Source organism: Aquarana catesbeiana, linkage group LG02, assembly GCF_042186555.1.
Source record: "Aquarana catesbeiana isolate 2022-GZ linkage group LG02, ASM4218655v1, whole genome shotgun sequence".
Taxonomy (NCBI): Eukaryota; Metazoa; Chordata; class Amphibia; order Anura; family Ranidae; genus Aquarana; species Aquarana catesbeiana.
Window position 1 is genome coordinate 579065012 of NC_133325.1, and position 19732 is coordinate 579084743.

At 44.5% G+C, this 19732-nt stretch overlaps 1 protein-coding gene across 1 annotated transcript; it reads left to right on the forward strand.

Moving 5' to 3' along the window:
- Positions 1–1091: 1091 nt before the first annotated feature.
- On the forward strand, positions 1092–18847 carry SH3BGRL3 (SH3 domain binding glutamate rich protein like 3). The gene is made up of 3 exons (XM_073616144.1): positions 1092–1251; positions 6842–7009; positions 18383–18847. Exons 1-3 carry the CDS (start codon positions 1207–1209, stop codon positions 18446–18448), a joined length of 279 nt encoding a protein of 92 aa, XP_073472245.1. The 5' UTR covers positions 1092–1206; the 3' UTR covers positions 18449–18847.
- The last annotated feature ends 885 nt before the right edge of the window (positions 18848–19732 follow it).

Below are 19732 nucleotides of genomic sequence, written 5' to 3' on the forward strand. Positions count from 1 at the left end.
AGAGCTCGCTATAAAATTTTCCGACAACAAAATCCGTTGTCGGAAATTCCGATCGTGTGTACACAAATCCTATGCACAAAGTGCCACGCATGCTCAGAACAAATTAAGAAACAAAAAGGTATTGGCTACTGCCCCGTTTATAGTCCCGACGTACGTGTTTTACGTCACCGCGTTCAGAACGTTCGGATTTTCTGACAACTTTGTGTGACCGTGTGTATGCAAGACAAGTTTGAGCCAACATCCGTCAGAAAAAAATCCATGGATTTTGTTGTCAGAATGTCCGATCAATGTCCGATCGTGTGTACAGGGCATTAGAGTGCTGTCAACGAACTTCAGAGAAAGGGATTTTACGGTAAGTAGAAAAAAAATCCCATTTTTTAGCACTGATCACTGTATTAGTGTCACTGGTCCCCAAAGTGTCTGATTTGTCTGCCACAATATCGCAGTCCCACTATAAGTCGCTGATCGCCGCCATTACTAGTAAAAAAAATAAATAAATACGTAAATCTATCCCCTATTATGTAGACGCTGTAACTTTTGCAGAAAACCAATCAATATACGCTTATTGGGATTATGTCTACTGAAAATATGTAGCAGAATACATATCGGTCTAAATTGATGAAGAAATTTGATGTTTGAGTTTTTTTTTTTAAATTTATTGGATAGGTTTTATAGCAGAAAGTAAAAAAATATTGTTTTTTTTCCCCAAAATTTTGGTCTTTTGTTTGTTTATAGCACAAACAAATAAAAACAGCAGAGGTGATCAAATACCACCAAAAGAAAGCTTTATTTGTGGGAAAAAAAGGACAAATATTTTATTTGGATACAGCGTCGCACTCGCACGACCGCGCAATTGTCGGTTAAAGTAACGCAGTGCCGTATCACCAAAAAATGGTCTGGTCAGGAAGGGGTCATGAAGTGGTTAACAAAGATCTTAAATAGAAATGACTATTTCATGTCTGTTTTTTTTTTTGTATCATTTCCTGCTCTCCAGCGGCTGATACCACCTCACGGTTTATTCCCTGGAGACAGCGGGACTAAAAGGAAAAAAAAAGAAAAATAACAGTTCTCCGCGGTGCACACTGGGAAGTGTAGTTCACAGCTGCTAGTCACGTGTCACGCGGAGCGCCGCGATAGGCTAGAGAGCTGACACGTGGTTGGGAGAGGTCGGAAATCGAGAGGGCAGAAAAAGATCAAGCTTGCGGGATGTCTCTGAAGATGTATATGACAACGGTGACCAGTTCCCGGGAGGTGAGGCGGGATGGGGTACCAGGGGGGTCACCTGGTACTGATGCACACTGGGTGTGCTGCAAATAGCCGTCATTGGGGGCTGGCAGGACGCACAGTCCTATTGCAGCATCTTGTTGGCTTCCAATGACTTCAGCTGTCCATCAGTGTATCCCTCATCACATTGATTCCTATAGAGGCTCCAACTTCACTGATGAACACTGCTTCTCCAAACCGATGTGTCACCTGTCACCAATGATACTGCTGGGGACACACCATTCTCATTTCACCATTAGCCCTGTGCGGTGTACTTTGTTCTGCATTGATTCCTGTATGCCAGCAATTGTGAAATCACCTTATTACAGCATAAGGGTGGGTCATAGAAATCATACTAATGGGGCCAAGCTGCTTTTGTTTTTTGTCTGATCGCTGTGCTTCATGTTAAATGAAAACATTTGGAAACAGACCCCATTGGCACCCCCAAACACTATTCTAATATCCCTGATTATACCAAAACTGCAGCAGCTGTGCATCACAACCAATCAGCTTCTAGCTTCGGCTTGTTGAGTCAAGCATTGAAAATGAAAACTACAAGCTGATTGGTTGCCATGCACAGCTGCTCAACATATGCAGCGTTTTTCTTTTTCTCGGAATATTTTTACTTCCACATTACGTGATGACTTCTTCTTCCCCTTTTTTTTTTTTTTTTTTTTTTTTTTTTTTTTATGTCTGTCCTCTGCGGTGATAATGGTGACATCCTTGTTCAATATTTGCTCTGTCATATTTACCCAGCCATTTCCTCTTCTGCTGTTCTTCTGTAACCATACCAGTATCAGCCAGTATTCGTTACCACGTCATTTTTTATATTTCAGCCCTGTGATACTTTAACAATTTTTCGGGCTTGCAGCACTGTACCCAAATACATTTTATATCATTTTATTGCAACAGCTTTCTTTTGGTGGTATTTTTAACCAAGTGTTTTGCGCACTTTCTTTTATAAGGACTCATTCAGATGGGCGCCGAGCCCCCGTCCCCTGGCACCATCCCCTGGCGCCGAGCCCCCGTCCCCTGGCACTGAGCCCCGTCTTCCTGTGTGAACATCCACCTCGGAGCTCCATGCAGCTTAGCCCATTGAAGGGGATGCAGCGGCTGCATGGACAGTCGCATGTCAAAATTTGACATGTGTGTATAAGGAACCTGAATGCGGATACTATACGGTTGATTTATTAAGGCCAACAGACAGTGCACTTAGCAACGGCAGTTGTTCCAGAGCTTAGTAATGAGGGCGGAAGCTCTGCTGACTTCCATCATCCAGTCATGTACAAGCAAAAATGTTTTTTTTTTTTTTTATTTATTTTCCTTGCATGTCATTGAGTATTCTTTGTAAAGTGAAGCTTTACCTCCTTTACTAAGCTCTGGAGCAACTCCGATTGCTGAGTGCAACTGTCACGGACCCCGATCCTCAACAGGATTATGTCTGCGGTATGAGCTTCCTTTGGCCCAGAGGCGTAACTAGAACCTTCAGGGCCCCGGTGCAAGAAACCATGATGGGGCCCCCCTTCCATCCGAGCCCCGGGCTTCCAATTTTGGGAGAGTGTCCATGGGCATCCTCCCAAAACCGTGCTTCCTGCATGACCCCTGGGACGTGCATCCAGCGCAATCACATCTGCCCTTTACCATGTGATCAGCTGATCACATGTAAACAGACTTGCCGGTTATCCACAGCCCTTTCCTCACACGCTGTGTCTGTGTGAGGAAAGGACTGCCGTTAACTGTCAAGAATGTCAGTAAATTGTTTACACTGATAATCAGTGCCTATCAGTGCCTTCTATCAGTGCCCATCAGTGCCTTCTGTTAGTGCTCATCAGTCAGTGCCTTCTATCAGTGCCCATCACAGTGAATGCTATTAGATCCCATCAGTGGCGGACAGCACGGCTCTGAGCGGAGATCATGTATCATATAACAATAGCACAGAGAGACACCGGCGGCGGCATTAATGTTCTATTTGTCGGTCCTCTCTGGCATGGATGAGAGAGGACACACAGCTGATCTCACGGCTCCCCCTTCTCCCCCCCTCCCTCTCCTGTGTGCTCCGCGTGAAATGTGAGCTTTTTAGCTTCACACTAGACTGCCCGCGGAGCACACAGGAGAGGGGAGGGGGGAGAAGGGGGAGCCGTGAGATCAGCTGTGTGTCCTCTCTCATCCGTGCCAGAGAGGACCGACAAATAGAACATTAATGCCGCCGCCGGTGTCTCTCTGTGCTATTGTTATATGACACACGATCTCCGCTCAGAGCGTGTGTGAAGAGCAACCCCGCTGGGTCCCCCCCACACAGTGGCGGAATGCCGGGCCCCATCACAACTGCAACTGTTGCGACCCCGGTAATTCCGCCACTGCTTTGGCCCTTTGGCTGGTACCAGCGCAATCCAAGATCCCTTAACTCACCCAGTTACACTCCCGTCACAGCAACTGTACTTGCAAAGTGCACTGTCTATTTGCCTTTAGTAAATCAACCCCATAGTATCTGCATTTTTATCCTTGCTCCTGCCCGCATGTCGATTTTTGACATGTGACCGTTTCCATATAGCCCAGGGATCTCCAAACTACGGCCGTCCAGCTGTTGTGGAACTACAGGTCCCATGAGGCATTGTAAAACTCTGACATTCACAGGCCTGGCTAGGCATGATGGGAATTGAAGTTCCTGAACAACTGGGGGGGGGGGGCGTAGTTTGGTGACCCATGATGTAGCCACTGCATCTGCTTCAATGGGCTACCTGCCTGCAGCTCCGAGGTGGATACACACACACACACACACTCTCTTAGGATGGCAGATGGGTCTCAGCACCCATCTGAATGAGCCCTAAAACATCAAATAAAAGTACCAGGACAGTACAGAAACTCCCGAATTGACCCCTTTTTGGAAAGTAGACACCCCAGAGTGATGTCGTTCTTTGTCACCATTTTTTTTTAAATAAAGGAATATGCTGGTATTGAAATATTTTAAAACAACTTGGTGACGGTGCACTATATACAACGCATTAGGTCATACACAGAGGGAGCAGGAGGTGAAGGGGTTAATAGGCAGGTTGCATACAGGGGGAGGATGTACGAGATAAGGGAGGGTAAATAGTTAATATATGGTCACATACAGGATGGAGCAGAGATGTATGAGAGGAGGGTGGTGAAAGGGTTAAAAACAATCCCAAAATCCAGTAAATACCTGTACAGTCTGTTGCCTGTGATCTTTTTTTTTAACCTTTTTCTGACCACCAAGTGTGTGTGCATGTATTATACATATGGTATATATTCAGCAGTAAACGTGGACCTCAATGCATCCAAGCCAGTCCGAGATTGTCTGCTGAGAGCTGAAAAAACTGGCAGGCGGACCTGATTGGACAGCCCAGGTGAAAGGGGGCCTAAGGCCTCATGATGCACACTGGATGTTTTTACGGCTGCTGTCTTTGGCTTCAGGCGTTTTTTTGTTTTTTTTTTCTGCAGCCAGTAAGCTCCCCAGGATGTTGCCCTTAGTGTCCATGCACACATAGGCTCGTATCAGTGTTATCTGGCTGAAAAAAAAACAAAAAACAAAATAGTTTTTCAGCTGTAACGCTGAAAAGCACAGCTATTCAGCGTTTATTAGCGTTTTGGTTTTGCTAAAAAAAAAAGTAACAAAACGCTGAAAAACTCATTCTGCGGCTTTCTACTGCTAACACTACTAGTGTGTTGTTTTTTTTTTTTTTTTTTTTTATATAACATCCAGTGCGCATGAGGCCTAAATCTAGTCTGCCTTCCAAGTACAAAAGTGATGATTGTAGTTAGTGAACCTCAAAGATCCAAGGAGTTCATTCTGAGAATCATGAAATTTAGAAAGCTAGCCTATGGTGATTCCTAAATTTTGTTGTTTTGACAGATCTGAATGTATATTTTCGGCTCAACAAATATTGTGCAATTTGCCAGTTCACATAGTTTGCTAATCTGCTTGCTTATCACAAATAGTCGTTAAGTAAATGAGTAAGTAAAATGTCTTGTCAAAATACAGTGAAAACCCAGCCCTTCTTGCACTTTCTCGGAGCTATAGAGCTAGTAAGTCTAAAAATAATATAAACCATTCAATAATCACATTGATTCAGTGAACCACAGTGATATGAAAGTGTCAGCTGCGCTTAAAATGCAATAAATTGCCAAAAAAACAGTCCATACAATATAGTAAAATGTCCAGGTGCTTCAATAAGTACCCCTAATTACTAAAGCAGCACTACCGTCATGACTTATTATGACCAGCTTTTATATGATAAATAACACATGAGAAAAAAGTGAATGACAGATGGTGATAAAAGTCCAGAGAGACCTAGATGGTGATCCTAAGATCCTAATGTGATGTTGAAGATGTGCACCTCACACCAGAGTCCTTAAGACGTGTCACACTCCCCTTAGGGGTTCTCACTCACCAGAAAGAACACATCAAGCCTTGATATGTTACCAACGAATGTCATCCACATCATGGAGGGTGTCAGAGCTGTACTGGATGGGTACTCGGATAGAAAAAAGCTCACAATAGCATAATTCAGTTTTCTTATCCTTTATTCATCTCAAATGACAGGCTCCATAAAATATGACCGTAAGATGGTTCTCATCTCATCAGCATTTAGAAGGCTTTATTCACAGCACAGGAAAGGTACAAGACTCTTGTGTGTTAGGAAGACAGCGTCCACTGCTTACTTCCAGTTGTCTCTTCCTGGCCGTGGAACGCGAAACGCCACTTCCGGTTGCCGTAAGGTCCTGACTCTTTTCGTTATCACGACTTCCTCTGAGGGCGTGGCCTTATGGTGCGGCGTCCCGGTTTATATATCAATAAGTTGCAGCCTAAGCATTAACCAAAGTACCAAACTGCTCATATCTACAAAATTGCACACAGGCGGCCATCACTACTTAACTTTGGAGATCAATATGTAATCCACATAAAGCTTCACATAACTTGTATACCTAAATTCAACATGGGACATATCTAAGCCCAGGTTTATATATTACTCAATTAAAAGTACATATACAATACATCTAACTTTTATAGTAAACGCTATAAATAAGCATGTGATTAGGTTTCTAGTGCATTTTAGGACCATTATAACAGTACTATCACCCCTATACTTCTAATCCACATAATTCAAAAAATACTAGGATGTGTAAAACACTAAAATGAACAATAATTAAAAAAAATAAATATATACTATATGAAACTATATTTAAAAAAAAAACAAAAAAAAAACATATAAATTATAAATAAATAAAAAAATATATCTATGTATAAGGAAAAAAAGTCCAGGATAAACCTAAATCAGGAACAAACGACATTACAAGGTTGTACATTAAAATTTCTGACAGTTCTAAATATAACCAATAGTATGCTAAATTAGGCAAGATAGCTTCAATGGTCGCTAAAGAAGCAATTTATATTCAACTCCACATATGATTACCTTTTTGGGGGTGAGAGTCAATTAAAAAAATCCAGTAAGTTTCACGTTTGGAGAGTTCCCTGACCATATTGGAACCTCTCCACACTGGTTTCACATGGTCTACTAAATAAATAATCTAATAAAATGTCTTATTTACCATCTAGACTAAGGCGCAGCAGCAAGACATAGTTCGGGTTTTGGACACTTCTGGACAGCCCTATGAAACAGTGGATATAGCCGCAGACAACAGTTTACGAGCAGAAATGAGAGAGAAATGTGGCAACCCCAACGCACTTCCTCCTCAGTTGTTCCTGGGTGACAAGTACCTTGGGGTAAGAGTTCTGATTATTACGTTACTTCGTTACCTTGAAGTTTCAAGTTTAGACATTTTTATATGTTTAAGCAAGCTGGATTTTAAAAATAGATTTTATATAGAGAATCTGACATGGGGATTTCAGCCAGAAGCAACCTTGACTAGTAATGAATTCCATCAATGTATTGGCTCAGAAACTTTGTGTGATATTTCATTGCTGGTATTCCAGAGACGAGCGCAGATGTGTCTATGCCAGAATTGAGTTTTTAAAAAAAAAAAAAAGATAAGCGCGCACAGATCTCATGCAATAAAATTAGCTACATTTATGGGTATTAAAACAAAGTGGCCAATCCCAAATTCCCAGCTGTCAGATGCAACCTGCACATTATGCAGTTTTTCAGACAGGACCCCCTCCAGAGATCAGAAGGTGGCAGTGGTAGTTGTCTCTCAGCGGCACCTTCAGGGACTTGGGGTTCAAGCTGAATTAAGGAAAGGGAATAGGGATTGCATTTAGAGGGATTTCTCCCTTTTTCAAGCTTAACAAGGAGAAAATTCCCTTGAAATGTGTTTCCTTGTCCCCCTCTTTGCTATAGCTTGCACTACCCAGAGACTACTATCGTCACTCACCACTGTGTAATCTGACTGTTGAACTTGACAAAGGGAAATTCCTCTAAATGTGTTGTGTAGTCCCCCTTCCCGATAGAGTTTGCACCTTGTGTCCTTGGAAGTGCTGCCAAGAGATGGCTATCTCCACCATCATGTAATCTTTCTATTGAGTATGCTAGTGCCTAGTCCCACTCCTTGATGCAGCCTGCACAGTGTCCTCGGAGGTGCCACTACTTTTTGATCTCTCTGTCAAGCTTGACAAAGAGGAAAATCTTTCAAAATGCATTGCCTAGTCCCCCTCCTTGATGCAACTTGCACCACATGTCCTTTCTAGGTCCCGCCAAGAGACCGCTATTGCCACCACTGTGTAATCTCTGTCAAGTTTGATAAGGGGAAATCCTGCTAAATGCGCTGCCTAGTCCCCCTCCTTGATACAGCCTGCACCCAGTGTCCTTGAAGGTGCTGTTGAAAGACAGCTATTGCCAGCTCTTTGTGATCTCTCTGTGAAGCTTGACAGAGAAATCCTTCCAAACGCATTGCTAGTTACCCTCCTTGATACAGCTTGCACCCTGTGCCCTTGGAGGCGCCGCAGAGAGACCGCTATCATTGCCACCATGTGATGTCCAGATGGAGACTTGTCTGGAGAACTGACAGCTGCAAATGCACCACTGGCCACAGCGTGCAGGCTGCATCTGACAGTCTCCCCCTGGCCTGATGTGTGCTCTTAAGTGTCAGGAAATTGCTACAAATTAATACTTTATAAATGTACCTTCTGAATGGATACTCTCCATTTCTGATGTTCTGCCTTTAGAGGACACTGCTTTACAGTACTGTACCCTTTTGTTCTGCCATTTATCTTGCACATCTATCTATCTGTTAGCATTAAAAACTTTGGAGGCTGCCATTGCTGACCTCCCCTTCTGAAATACTAATTCTCTGGCTATCATGCTAAACCAAACGCTTTAGTACTTTTTAAGGATCTGTTCACACTAGTGGGATGCAGTAACAATTGTTTTACTGCAACACATAAAGCCCCCATTCATACCGGTGTGACATGTCATGCAATTTGACAGTTACAAATCGCATGACAAGTTGCACCCTATTGTTCGCAATGGAACCGTCAAACCGTTGCGACTCCGACTTTGCGGTGCTGCACCGATTTGAAAGAAAGGTTCCTGCACTATTTTTTGGAAATTTCAAGTGTGACTTGCATAGACATCTGTGCATGAAGTCATACAGATGTCAGGCAAGTCACACCTGAAATCACACTGACCTGCGACTTTGAAATTGTGCTACTCCACGTGAAGTAGCATGATTTCAAAGTCGCATTCAGTGTGAATCAGGGCAAAGAGTGCTGCTGTCCATTGCCATTTACTTTGAATGGCAGTAAAAGACACCTAGGCAGTGTAGTACAAGGCAGTTGAATTTTATATGCAGAATAGAAAAACAGAGTGAAGTCAATGTGCCTATGAACACTTCAAGGACAGCATGTTAGAAAGTACTGAAGCTGTAGAAATTGCATGACAGTCAAGCAGCTAGCATTTTCAGAGCGGTCATAATGGAATCTTTCATATTCCATCGCTAAGGGCTTGTTCAGACTTGCAGAAGGTGGGTGGTGTAAAAGCAGGCGGTTGCCCCCCCCCCCCCCCCCCCCCCATGCCCACCTAAACAAAGACATACAGCAACTTAGGGCTGTACACATACCACATACCGCAGCTGACATGCATTCGATGGGAGGTACTTAGCCTTTCAAAGGTAATGGGGTCACACCACAATTGCATGTGATGTACACGGTTACGGCATAGTGGTTTGGCCTGTTTAGGGTTAAAGCAGGCAGTGAGGAGGTGACATGTCACCTCCCATGGCAGCCAAAAGAGGAAACCTTTTTTTAGCAAAGTAAGTAAAAAAAAATATTACATTCATGCATTGTGTGTTACTGAAGCTCTCACTAATGCCGCGTACACACGGTCGGACTTTCCGGCATACTTAGTCCGGCGGACCAGAGTGTGCCGGACAATCCGCCCGTGTGTAGGCGCCGGCGGACTTTTCCGGCTGACTTTTTCCCAAAAGCCTGCCGGACCTAGATTTGAAGAAAGTTTTAAATCTTTCCGCCGGACTCAGTTTCGGGCGGAAAGTCCGCTCGTGTGTGTGCTGGTCCGACGGAAAGCCCGCTCGTGTGTATGCTGGTCCGACGGACCAGATACGACACGAGGGCAGGGTATTGCATCTCGCGCTCGCTGCAATAGGAAAAACACATTTTCCTATTGCGGCGAGCGCGGGGCATACCAGGCCCTTAGGTCTGGTATGGATTATAAAGGGAACCCCCTACGCCGAAAAAACGGCGTGGGGTCCCCCCTAAAATCCATACCAGACCCCGATCCGAGCACGCAGCCTGGCCGGTCAGGAAAGGGGGTGGGGACGAGCGAGCGCCCCCCCCTCCTGAACCGTACCAGGCCGCATGCCCTCAACATGGGGGGTGGGTGCTTTGGGGGAGGGGGGCGCCCTGCGGGGCCCCCCACCCCAAAGCACCTTGTCCCCATGTTGATGAGGACAAGGGCCTCTTCCCGACAACCCTGGCCGTTGGTTGTCGGGGTCTGCGGGCGGGGGCTTATCGGAATCTGGGAGCCCCTTTAATAAGGGGGCCCCCAGATCCCGGCCCCCCACCCTATGTGAATGAGTATGGGGTACATGGTACCCCTACCCATTCACCTAGGGAAAAAGTGTAAGTAATAAAACACACTACACAGGTTTTTAAAATAGTTTATTAAACAGCTCCGGGGGGGAGATCTTCCTCCGGCTTCGGGGGTCCCTCCGCTTCATCTTCTCCCAGCGTCCGGTTGGTTCTTCTCCCGGTGTTCCAGTTCTTCGGCCGGCTCCTCTGCTGTCTTCAGGTAGCTCTCTTGCCAGCAGAGGTCCGGACTCCTGGGCTTCTGGGCTTCTCTTCTCTTCTCTTCTCTTCTCTTCTCTTCTCTTCTCTTCTCTTCTCTTCTCTTCTCCAGATGTTGACACGACGCTCTCTCCGGCTGGACTGCTCTCCGAGGGCTGTGTTGTGACTTATATAGGCGGAGACCCCGCCCCCTTTTGATGTCACAGTCCCTGGGCATGCTGGGACTGTGACGTTTTAGGGGGCGTGGTCACTGGGTGATGTTGACCACGCCCCCTAAAACGTCACAGTCCCAGCATGCCCAGGGACTGTGACATCAAAAGGGGGCGGGGTCTCCGCCTATATAAGTCACAACGCAGCCCTCGGAGAGCAGTCCAGCCGGAGAGAGCGTCGTGTCAACATCTGGAGAAGAGAAGAGAAGAGAAGAAGCCCAGAAGCCCAGGAGTCCGGACCTCTGCTGGCAAGAGAGCTACCTGAAGACAGCAGAGGAGCCGGCCGAAGAACTGGAACACCGGGAGAAGAACCAACCGGACGCCGGGAGAAGATGAAGCGGAGGGACCCCCGAAGCCGGAGGAAGATTCCCCCCCCCGGAGCTGTTTAATAAACTATTTTAAAAACCTGTGTAGTGTGTTTTATTACTTACACTTTTTCCCTAGGTGAATGGGTAGGGGTACCATGTACCCCATACTCATTCACATAGGGTGGGGGGCCGGGATCTGGGGGCCCCCTTATTAAAGGGGCTCCCAGATTCCGATAAGCCCCTGCCCGCAGACCCCGACAACCAACGGCCAGGGTTGTCGGGAAGAGGCCCTTGTCCTCATCAACATGGGGACAAGGTGCTTTGGGGTGGGGGGCCCCGCAGGGCGCCCCCCTCCCCCAAAGCACCCACCCCCCATGTTGAGGGCATGCGGCCTGGTACGGTTCAGGAGGGGGGGGGCGCTCGCTCGTCCCCACCCCCTTTCCTGACCGGCCAGGCTGCGTGCTCGGATCGGGGTCTGGTATGGATTTTAGTGGGGACCCCACGCCGTTTTTTCGGCGTAGGGGGTTCCCTTTATAATCCATACCAGACCTAAGGGCCTGGTATGCCCCACGACGGGGCTCGCAAGGTGTCAATCTCGCCGATAAAAGCGGCAAGATTGACTTCCTTTTCTAGTCCCGTCACACCTGAGTCACGTTCAAAATGAACGGACTTGTCCGTGTGTGGGCAAGTCCGTTCATTCTGAAAGTCCGCCGTAACTCCGGCGAAAGTCCGTCGGAAAGACGGGCGGACTTAGCCCGCCGGAAAGTCCGGTCGTGTGTGGGCAAGTCCGTCCGTTTTAAAGTCCGGCGCACCTGGCGGACAAAGTCCGTCGGAAAGTGTGCCGGACCAAGTAGGATAGAAAGTCCGACCGTGTGTACGCGGCATTAGGCAGGTCATAAATGTTGCAAATTCTTTCCTGCAACTTTAGGTTGCAGGTAAGAAAATCTTTTTTTTTTTTTTCCCCTTATCAACACTGAATGTATTTATGGGGGAATCCCCCCCCCCCCCCCGCAGATCTATTGTGTTCTCCTGGTGGAGGGTATAGGAAGGGGCTATACCCGCTGTCAGTAATTGTATGCAAAAATCCGGCATGCTGGGTGTACCCAAGTCAATTGATGGTACAATCAGCCAGCCTATACATGGGTCCCTGTTGAACCGGCTGAGATTCGAACAATCTGTGGCAGGCTTAAGGGTCTGTCGATGAGCTTTTGTTCACATCAAACAGGTTTTGCAGTCCTATACAAGTCTATTGGAATGCATAATCGCATTGAAGCTGCTCAAGATCTCCAGAACTGCAGTTCTTTTTTTACATAGTGTTTTTTTTTTTCTTTTACATTTGGGTGAAAAACAGACATTAGTCCATCCAGTTTAACCAACATAGGGGAAAAAAAAAAAAAACACAAATGGAATACCTCCCATATCGACTATCCTATACCCACAGTTGATCGAGAGGAAGGCAAAACAACCCCAATAAAGCATGATCCAAATTGCTCCATCGGGGGAAAAAATTCCGCCCTGATCAAGTACACGTGACTGAATTTTAATTGATATCAGAACTGTTTCCAATTAAAATCAGTGATACATGCCCTAGGGTTTCTTTCCTCAACACATGCATGTAGGAAACCTCTGAACTCAGATCAGAGCTGCTTTCAGATGGCCAGCGTACGTTCTATACTGGATTTGATTACATCCTAGCCCCATTACTGAGCAGGCACTGTCAGCGTCTATTGATTACAATGGGCTATTTTTTGGCAGCTCATTATAGTCAATAGATGCAAACTGAGCCATGCAGAATGCTGTGTTTTATGATTAAGTAAATTTTAAAGTGCGTGCGGGCTTCCTGAAAGCAGAGTACGGGTGGGGGAAATGTTTTTTTAGAGCTTCAGCATGAAGGTCATATTGATCAGAATAATGTTGTGTATGACATGGGGATTGTATGTAGTGTTTACTAGAAAGAAGGGCAAAGTGGAACTTGTTCAGAGAAACATCTTGCAGAGCAGGAATTTGTATAAGTGAGAGTCTACAATTCCACATGGGATTTTTTAAATAAACACTTTTTGGTAGATTTACTAAAACTGAACAGTACAAAATCTGATGCAGCACAAGATAGTAGCCAATCGGCTTCTAAATCCAAAGCCAATCAGTTTGTTCAATTAAGCTTTGACAAAAAAAATGGAAGCTGATTGGTTTCTATGCAGAGCTGCACCAGATTTTGCACTCTCCAGTTTTAGTAAATCAACCACTTTGAACCACATTTTCTGAAAGCACACAAATAATTGTTTTTTTTATGACTACCTTTTGGAGTTACTTAATGGATTATTTGGTTGTTTTGTTTTTTTTATGCACAGTAGCATTGTGAGAAACATTATTTTACCTGTTAACCTAAAGCTTGTAAAATAAAGTTAAGTAATTCATTTAGACGCTGGGAATTCGGTGACAAAAAAAAAATGTTGATTAGCTTGCGAAGTGAAGGTGCCTACAGCACACAATTACACTGAATGCCATTCCACTCCTTTTATTTTTATGGAGATTATTATCTACTGCCAACACGTCACCCCTGCCAATTTTCTGTTTACATGTGGAAAGCAGATCAACAGGCATGCATTCTTACCCAGTAGCCTTAGTACAGACATTTCACCTTCACCAAGTTACAGTGAAAAAAACACAGTAATGTTTCATATTGTTAGTTGTACATATTTTTAAAGGTTAAAAACGCCCCCAAACAGCTAAATATATAGTGGGATTTTTTTTTTTTTTTTATAGGAACAGTTTTACCTGCAAGAGAATTTGTAATTATGAGCAGCCAGTTTTTAAATCTAGACACCCCTGCCAGAAAAATAGAGACCCACACGTCCCATAAACTGGCAGAGGCATGTAGCAAGCAGTCTTTGCATGCATGAGATCTTGAGATAAAATGATACTGCTTGGGATGTGACGTAGACATCCCAGGAGGCAGTGGGTCATCTAGTCAAGGATTCAGGAAATGGAACACTGCAAGACTAAAAAAAAAAAAAAAAAAAGGTATTTACTGTTAAAGAAAAAAATTGAGGCGCCAGATGAGCAGAAAAGCTTTTCATGGGTGAAGGTCTGCTTTAAAGTAGAAGTTGTCCATACTTCTCCTTTTTGGTGACAGGAGTGCACTTCGTTCTGCAAAGCTGTGACCCGGATTCAGTTGACAGTGGGCTAAAGTCTGCTGATGTCAAAGCCAGTCTAGGCTCTGCAGGGATCCCAAAAAAAAATGTCAGGATCCGCCCAGATGCCTGACCGGCAGCTGGCTCAGCCTCTCAGCACGCCAATGAGCGACTGACCCAGCTACTCCAGCCCCCTGCACAGTCCAGTGCTCCAGTGAGCATTGTAGGGGTAGAGATTAACACTCTGTGCTCAGAGCGAACCCAAAAGATCAGTGGTCTTTGATTGCTCAGTTCTTGACGTGGAGCCGGCAGGGGACAGCTGAAGCATGGCATCAATGCTGCATCTACATAGGTGAGTATAAATGTGTTTTTGTTTTTTTTGTTTTTTTTCCTGTTAAACTCACACTTCTCTTTTAAGATAGCTGGTTGCTGATACCTATGAGTCTGGCAAGAGATCTAAAAATGATTGCTACATTTTTTAAATCAATCAGTACCACTGTAAGGAAAATGATCTACAAATGGCATACAAATGACTGCTAATTTGTTTAAAACTGATGCTTAAAGAAGTCTCTAAAAACACAGAAATTTCATTGCGGGATCTTAAAGTAACTCTCTCTCTGCTTTGAATCTAGGAGCCAGTTTCCCCCCCTCCTAGGATAAATCCTCACCCCCCCCCCCCCAAATCCCTCCTTCTAGTACAAATCCTTGACCCCCCCCCCCCCCCCCCCAATCCCTCCTCTTAGCACATTCCCCCCCAAATTACCCTTTCAAGCACAAATTCGCCCTCCCCTCATTTCACCCCCACTAGCACAAATGTTCCCCAATCCTGCTTTTAACAACCCCATCAGGCAGGAACTACAGGAGTAGTGAGGAGGTGCGGGCTCTCTGTGCTCTCCCCCCTCCTGTCATACCAGCGCTCCATATTACACATCCCATCTCTATGGAGCGTCGGATGTCAGCGGTGACATGTCCGCTGACATCCGCCCGCTCCAATCCGAAAAAGTGTAACGGAGGAAAAACCTACTTTTCCATCCATTATCGGATTGGGTGATGACGGACTCTATGGTCCGTCATCACCCGATCCCCCATAGGGGAGAGCGGCACTCTGACAGGTCCATCGCTGCAGTGTACAGCGACGGACCTGTCATCTTCCTGCTCAGCGAGGATCGTCGGAGCGATCCCCGCTGAGCAAGCGGATGTTCACGGGGCGGATCATCACTGATCCGCCCCATGTGAAAGAGCGCTTACTTTAACAAAATGTGATGTTCAGCTGTACATGCAATCTGGTCGGCTAAGTCACCCATTGGCTCCTTATCTCTCTAGTGATGGTTAATCGGTACTGCAACATATAGTTCACATGAGGTCCTAGATCAGTGGTTCTCAACTCCGGTCCTCAGGACCCACTAACAGGCCAGGTTTGCAAGATAACTGAAATACATCACAGGTGATATAATTTGCTGCTCAGTGATTGCAGTATTCTAGTCTGCATCTCCTCAAGGTAATACTTATAATCTGGCCTGTTGGTGGGTCCTGAGGACTGGAGTTGAGAACCACTGTCCTAGATCAAAATTTGTTAACCTATTGGCTCCTGATCGCTGACATGTCTACACCTATGTGCTGATTTTGGCTTGTTTCATCCTTCCCACTTTGTCTACAAATAAAAAGTTCAATGTTGACTTACACATTCAAATGTTATGTACACAGTACATAGTGTCTGTCAGCAGTTGCTAAATGCAGCGAAGAGGGAAGTTCTAGTGAGCTCATATTTTAAAGCGTACCTGTGATCAGAATTTTAAATTATATTTACTGTATTTCCACATTTTTTTTTTTTTTCCTAGTCTACTCCTTAAATTGATCGATCTTGGAGTTTGCAAACTTTGATCCCCACACATTTACTTCTGTGACATGTATTCACTATGCCCTGTGGGTAGGCACTGCTGTGTCACATATCTCACAGAGCCTGCCATCAGAACTACAGAGGCGCTGAGAGGAGGCGTTTCAGGAGGCGGAGTCAGTACAGGAATAAGTGCTTGCAAGCAGCAAGATACCATGGGATATGTAGTCTTTAGAAATAGAAAGTAAATGACAGAGTAGAAGCTGCAGAGAATTCAGGTAGTAGTAGAAAGAGATGGTCATCAATCAAGCAGAACTCCCAACATAAAAGGAGATTTAGTAGCTTATGTTGGATTGTCCAATATATCTGTTGTTTGTAATGCTATTACAATGCTGATGTTATTCAGTAAACAGTATGTAGTGCAGCGCTAAAAAATACTATTCAATTATCATAAATGTCCATAGATGAAAAATCAGAGGGTGTCAACGGTGATGCAGGGTGCTGAGGAAGTCCTGTTGGACGATACGCGCGCGGATTGGTTTTATCCCGTTTAGACGTCGCTGCAGCCGCCTTATCATTCACTGTCACCTGTAAAAATACATGCACATACATTTCCTAGCACTGGGTTTAGTGCTATATATGTAAGTACCTGTCTTTTAATAAAAGGAATCGTTTTCTAGTTATACAGAGAGCACTATATTTTTTCTTTATTAATTTCATGCATATATGGATGAAAACCTTAAGCCAGATTAAGGAAAAGGTTCCTGCTTTCCAGTCAAGACACCACCCTGACCACTTTTAAGTGGTGAATGCTTATGAGACCTTCCTGTTAGTTCAGGGGTCCCGATAACAAGGTGAGCGGTTTGACTGGCAAGAGGGGGGAGCACGGATTTAAGAGCACTTTGGATTTGCATGAAGCACCCTGCATCACCGTTGACACCCTCTGATTTTTCATCTATGGACATTTATGATAATTGAATAGTATTTTTTAGCACTGCACTACATACTGTTTACTGAATTATTTGAAAGGACTTATATGTTTGCCTTTAGTGTTCAGCAGCTTTGTTTCACCTGATGGTTTTTGCGCTGACTGTTTGTGCTTTGAATGCTGATGTTATGCCATGTGTAAAAAGCAGGCGCTTAATCTTAATACAACCTTTTTATATACTCAAACACAACTTTAAATTAAACACGTAAAGAAATGGATACCACACTCTCAAAAATATCTGACTATATTCGGTCCATAAATCAAACCAATCCTGTTCCCATACCACATGTATCTTATTCTTGCTTGTGCTCCTCCACACCACTATGCAAGCCACTGCAAGATGAAGTGCGAATTCACCACTTAATAGCTATGCAAACTCGCTAAAAGGTATTGACCCCCTTTAAAAAAAATAAATAAAGGTCAGTATGCGTTTAATTTAGATTCAGGCACTATGAATTCCAGGCACCATGGTTGTATGGGACCCAAAGACTCATATATTCTCCCCCTCCCTCTTCTATAAGCCAACATACACCAGGACATACTCATAGTGTATTTATTAACATAATCACCACTCTACCGGAAATGACAACTAAGACCCTACGTGCGGCTGCCACCCATACAAACCCCTTACCTTACTCCAGCAGGCTCATTCTAGAACTGCATCTGGTCCCCTGCCCCTCATGGCATAGAGCTCTATACGGTCATACAATCAGCTCCCAGCGCTGGCTTCAGGGTAGAGGAGGGACAGCTTGCAACGGATGCCGCATATAAAGACTATGGGTGACATCACCTCCAAGACATTGTAGTGGTTGTCGGCAATCTCGCCTCTTCAATGAAGCCAGCTACTGGCAGACCGGAGTGCCCAGGGAATAGATATGTATAGACCTCTTTCCTGTACAGAGTAGTTAGTATAGGGCAGTGATGGCGAACCTTGGCACCCCAGATTATTTGGAACTACATTTCCCATGTTGCTCAACTACACTGCAGCATGCATGAGCATCATGAGAAATGTAGTTCCAAAACATCTGTGGGTGCCAAGGTTCGCCATCACTGGTATAAGGCTTAGAATGGGGGTGGGAGCAGGTTACATTTTTTTTTTTCAAAACAATTATTCTCGTTATGGTTGGAGTCTGGTGAGATAATTGACATTGTAGGGATCTCAGAGTGGCCCAGATCAGTCAATTTCAGTGCAGATGCCACCATGCAAAAATGATTTATTGCTGATGTGGGGTGTTCTACAATACTAGAACTCCCATGTTTCACAGATGGTCCATAATCATGACGACCTCCTGTGTAAATCCAATTACATTGTAGGTGCTATGTATGAATACAATCTTAAAAGGGATTCTCAAATGTATTGTCAGAACTGCAAATTGTCTATTGCATTTGTTTTATATACTGAAACTATTTTTCCCCATTTCGTTTGTAGGGCTATGATGAGATAATGGCTGCAGTGGAAGATGGTGAATTGAAGAAATTCCTAGGAGAAAACTAGGACTTTATCTCTGCAGTAAAGGTGGAATTAATATCGGCAATTCTATACTTCCAGAGCTTGCTCCCAACACGCCTTATATCATTCCCTAGTATTCTGTAGTCTACTTAAGTAGTGTAGCTTTTTTTTTATTATTATTATTATTACTAAGACTTGTCATTCCAGTTTTGCAAAAAAAAAAAAAAAACATTCCTAAATTGATCACCATTCCCAGAGTAGTGCAGATAAACTGGAAAGTAAGAAAGAGACCATTGACTGCCTTCCAATGTTACAGAACCCCCTTTATTTCTGCTGGCGGCTAAGCGGTCATCTGTCTCATCTCGACTGTGAATTCAACATGTATATTTCCTGCCAAAGAGGAAGCAAGTCTTCCAGACTATAAATAAATTTGTTTCTTATCAAGGTTCTTGTTATTTGCATGCTGATTTTTTTTAAGATTAGATAAGTTAATTGGTATCTAATAATCATAATAAATTTGGCCTACAACAATTTGTGGACTGATATTTAAAGGCGGAAATCACACATAAGAACTTGACTTGATGCTGTCTGTCCTCCCTTTTGTGGGTTTTCTTCAAATGCTTTGGATTTGCAAGTAAGCTGCCTAAAGTACTAAAGTCCAACCCCAGCCAAAATGTTTAAGGGACAATTCACATGGTGTGTGTTGCCAGATGTTTTACCATAGTGTAAAATGTCTGTCACCACAGGGACACACCAGAAACCATTGCTTCCTATGTGTCCCATTCACACTGCAATGTAGCATAGCGCTACGATAGAATGCAGACATGCTGCATTTTATCGCAACGTACTGGCACAAGTTGCACTGCAATGTCATGCAGCGCATCTTGCCATCCAACATTGCACCGTATGAAGTGTACACTTCACATAAAGCTTGTTTAAAAAAAAAGGGAGGGGGGGGGGGGCAGTGTGGTGCCCTGAATCGAGCACCACACCCGCTAGCCAGCCAGCAAATCGCTCCCAGCTGCTTTGCAATTTGACTGAGAGAATTGGTCCGTAGTTTTGGGTTTAACGAGGAAGGGGGGCTTGAAGCTCAGGTTTTCATTAACAGGTTTTTGTTTTGTTTTTTCCTTGAGGGGAGGGAGCTACTGTTTGGACACAAAGTGATGGCAAAGCTCTCCAGTGAGGACCAAGACTAAAATGCATTTCTAGTAGAGCGGGAAAGAGAATCCCTGAGAATTTTTTTTTTTGACTGTATCTCCATGTTCCTGAGATACAGTATTCTTGCTTGGATGTCACAAAGATGGGAAGAGCGGGACGTGTCCTCCAATG

Excerpts from the sequence above, each read along its gene's own strand:
- SH3BGRL3 (XM_073616144.1), top strand. The coding sequence starts at position 1,207 with ATGTCTCTGAAGATGTATATGACAACGGTGACCAGTTCCCGGGAG. Across the intron at positions 1,252-6,841 it reads CGGTGACCAGTTCCCGGGAG|ACTAAGGCGCAGCAGCAAGA; the intron begins GTGAGGCGGGAT and ends TTTACCATCTAG. Across the intron at positions 7,010-18,382 it reads TGGGTGACAAGTACCTTGGG|GGCTATGATGAGATAATGGC; the intron begins GTAAGAGTTCTG and ends TTTCGTTTGTAG.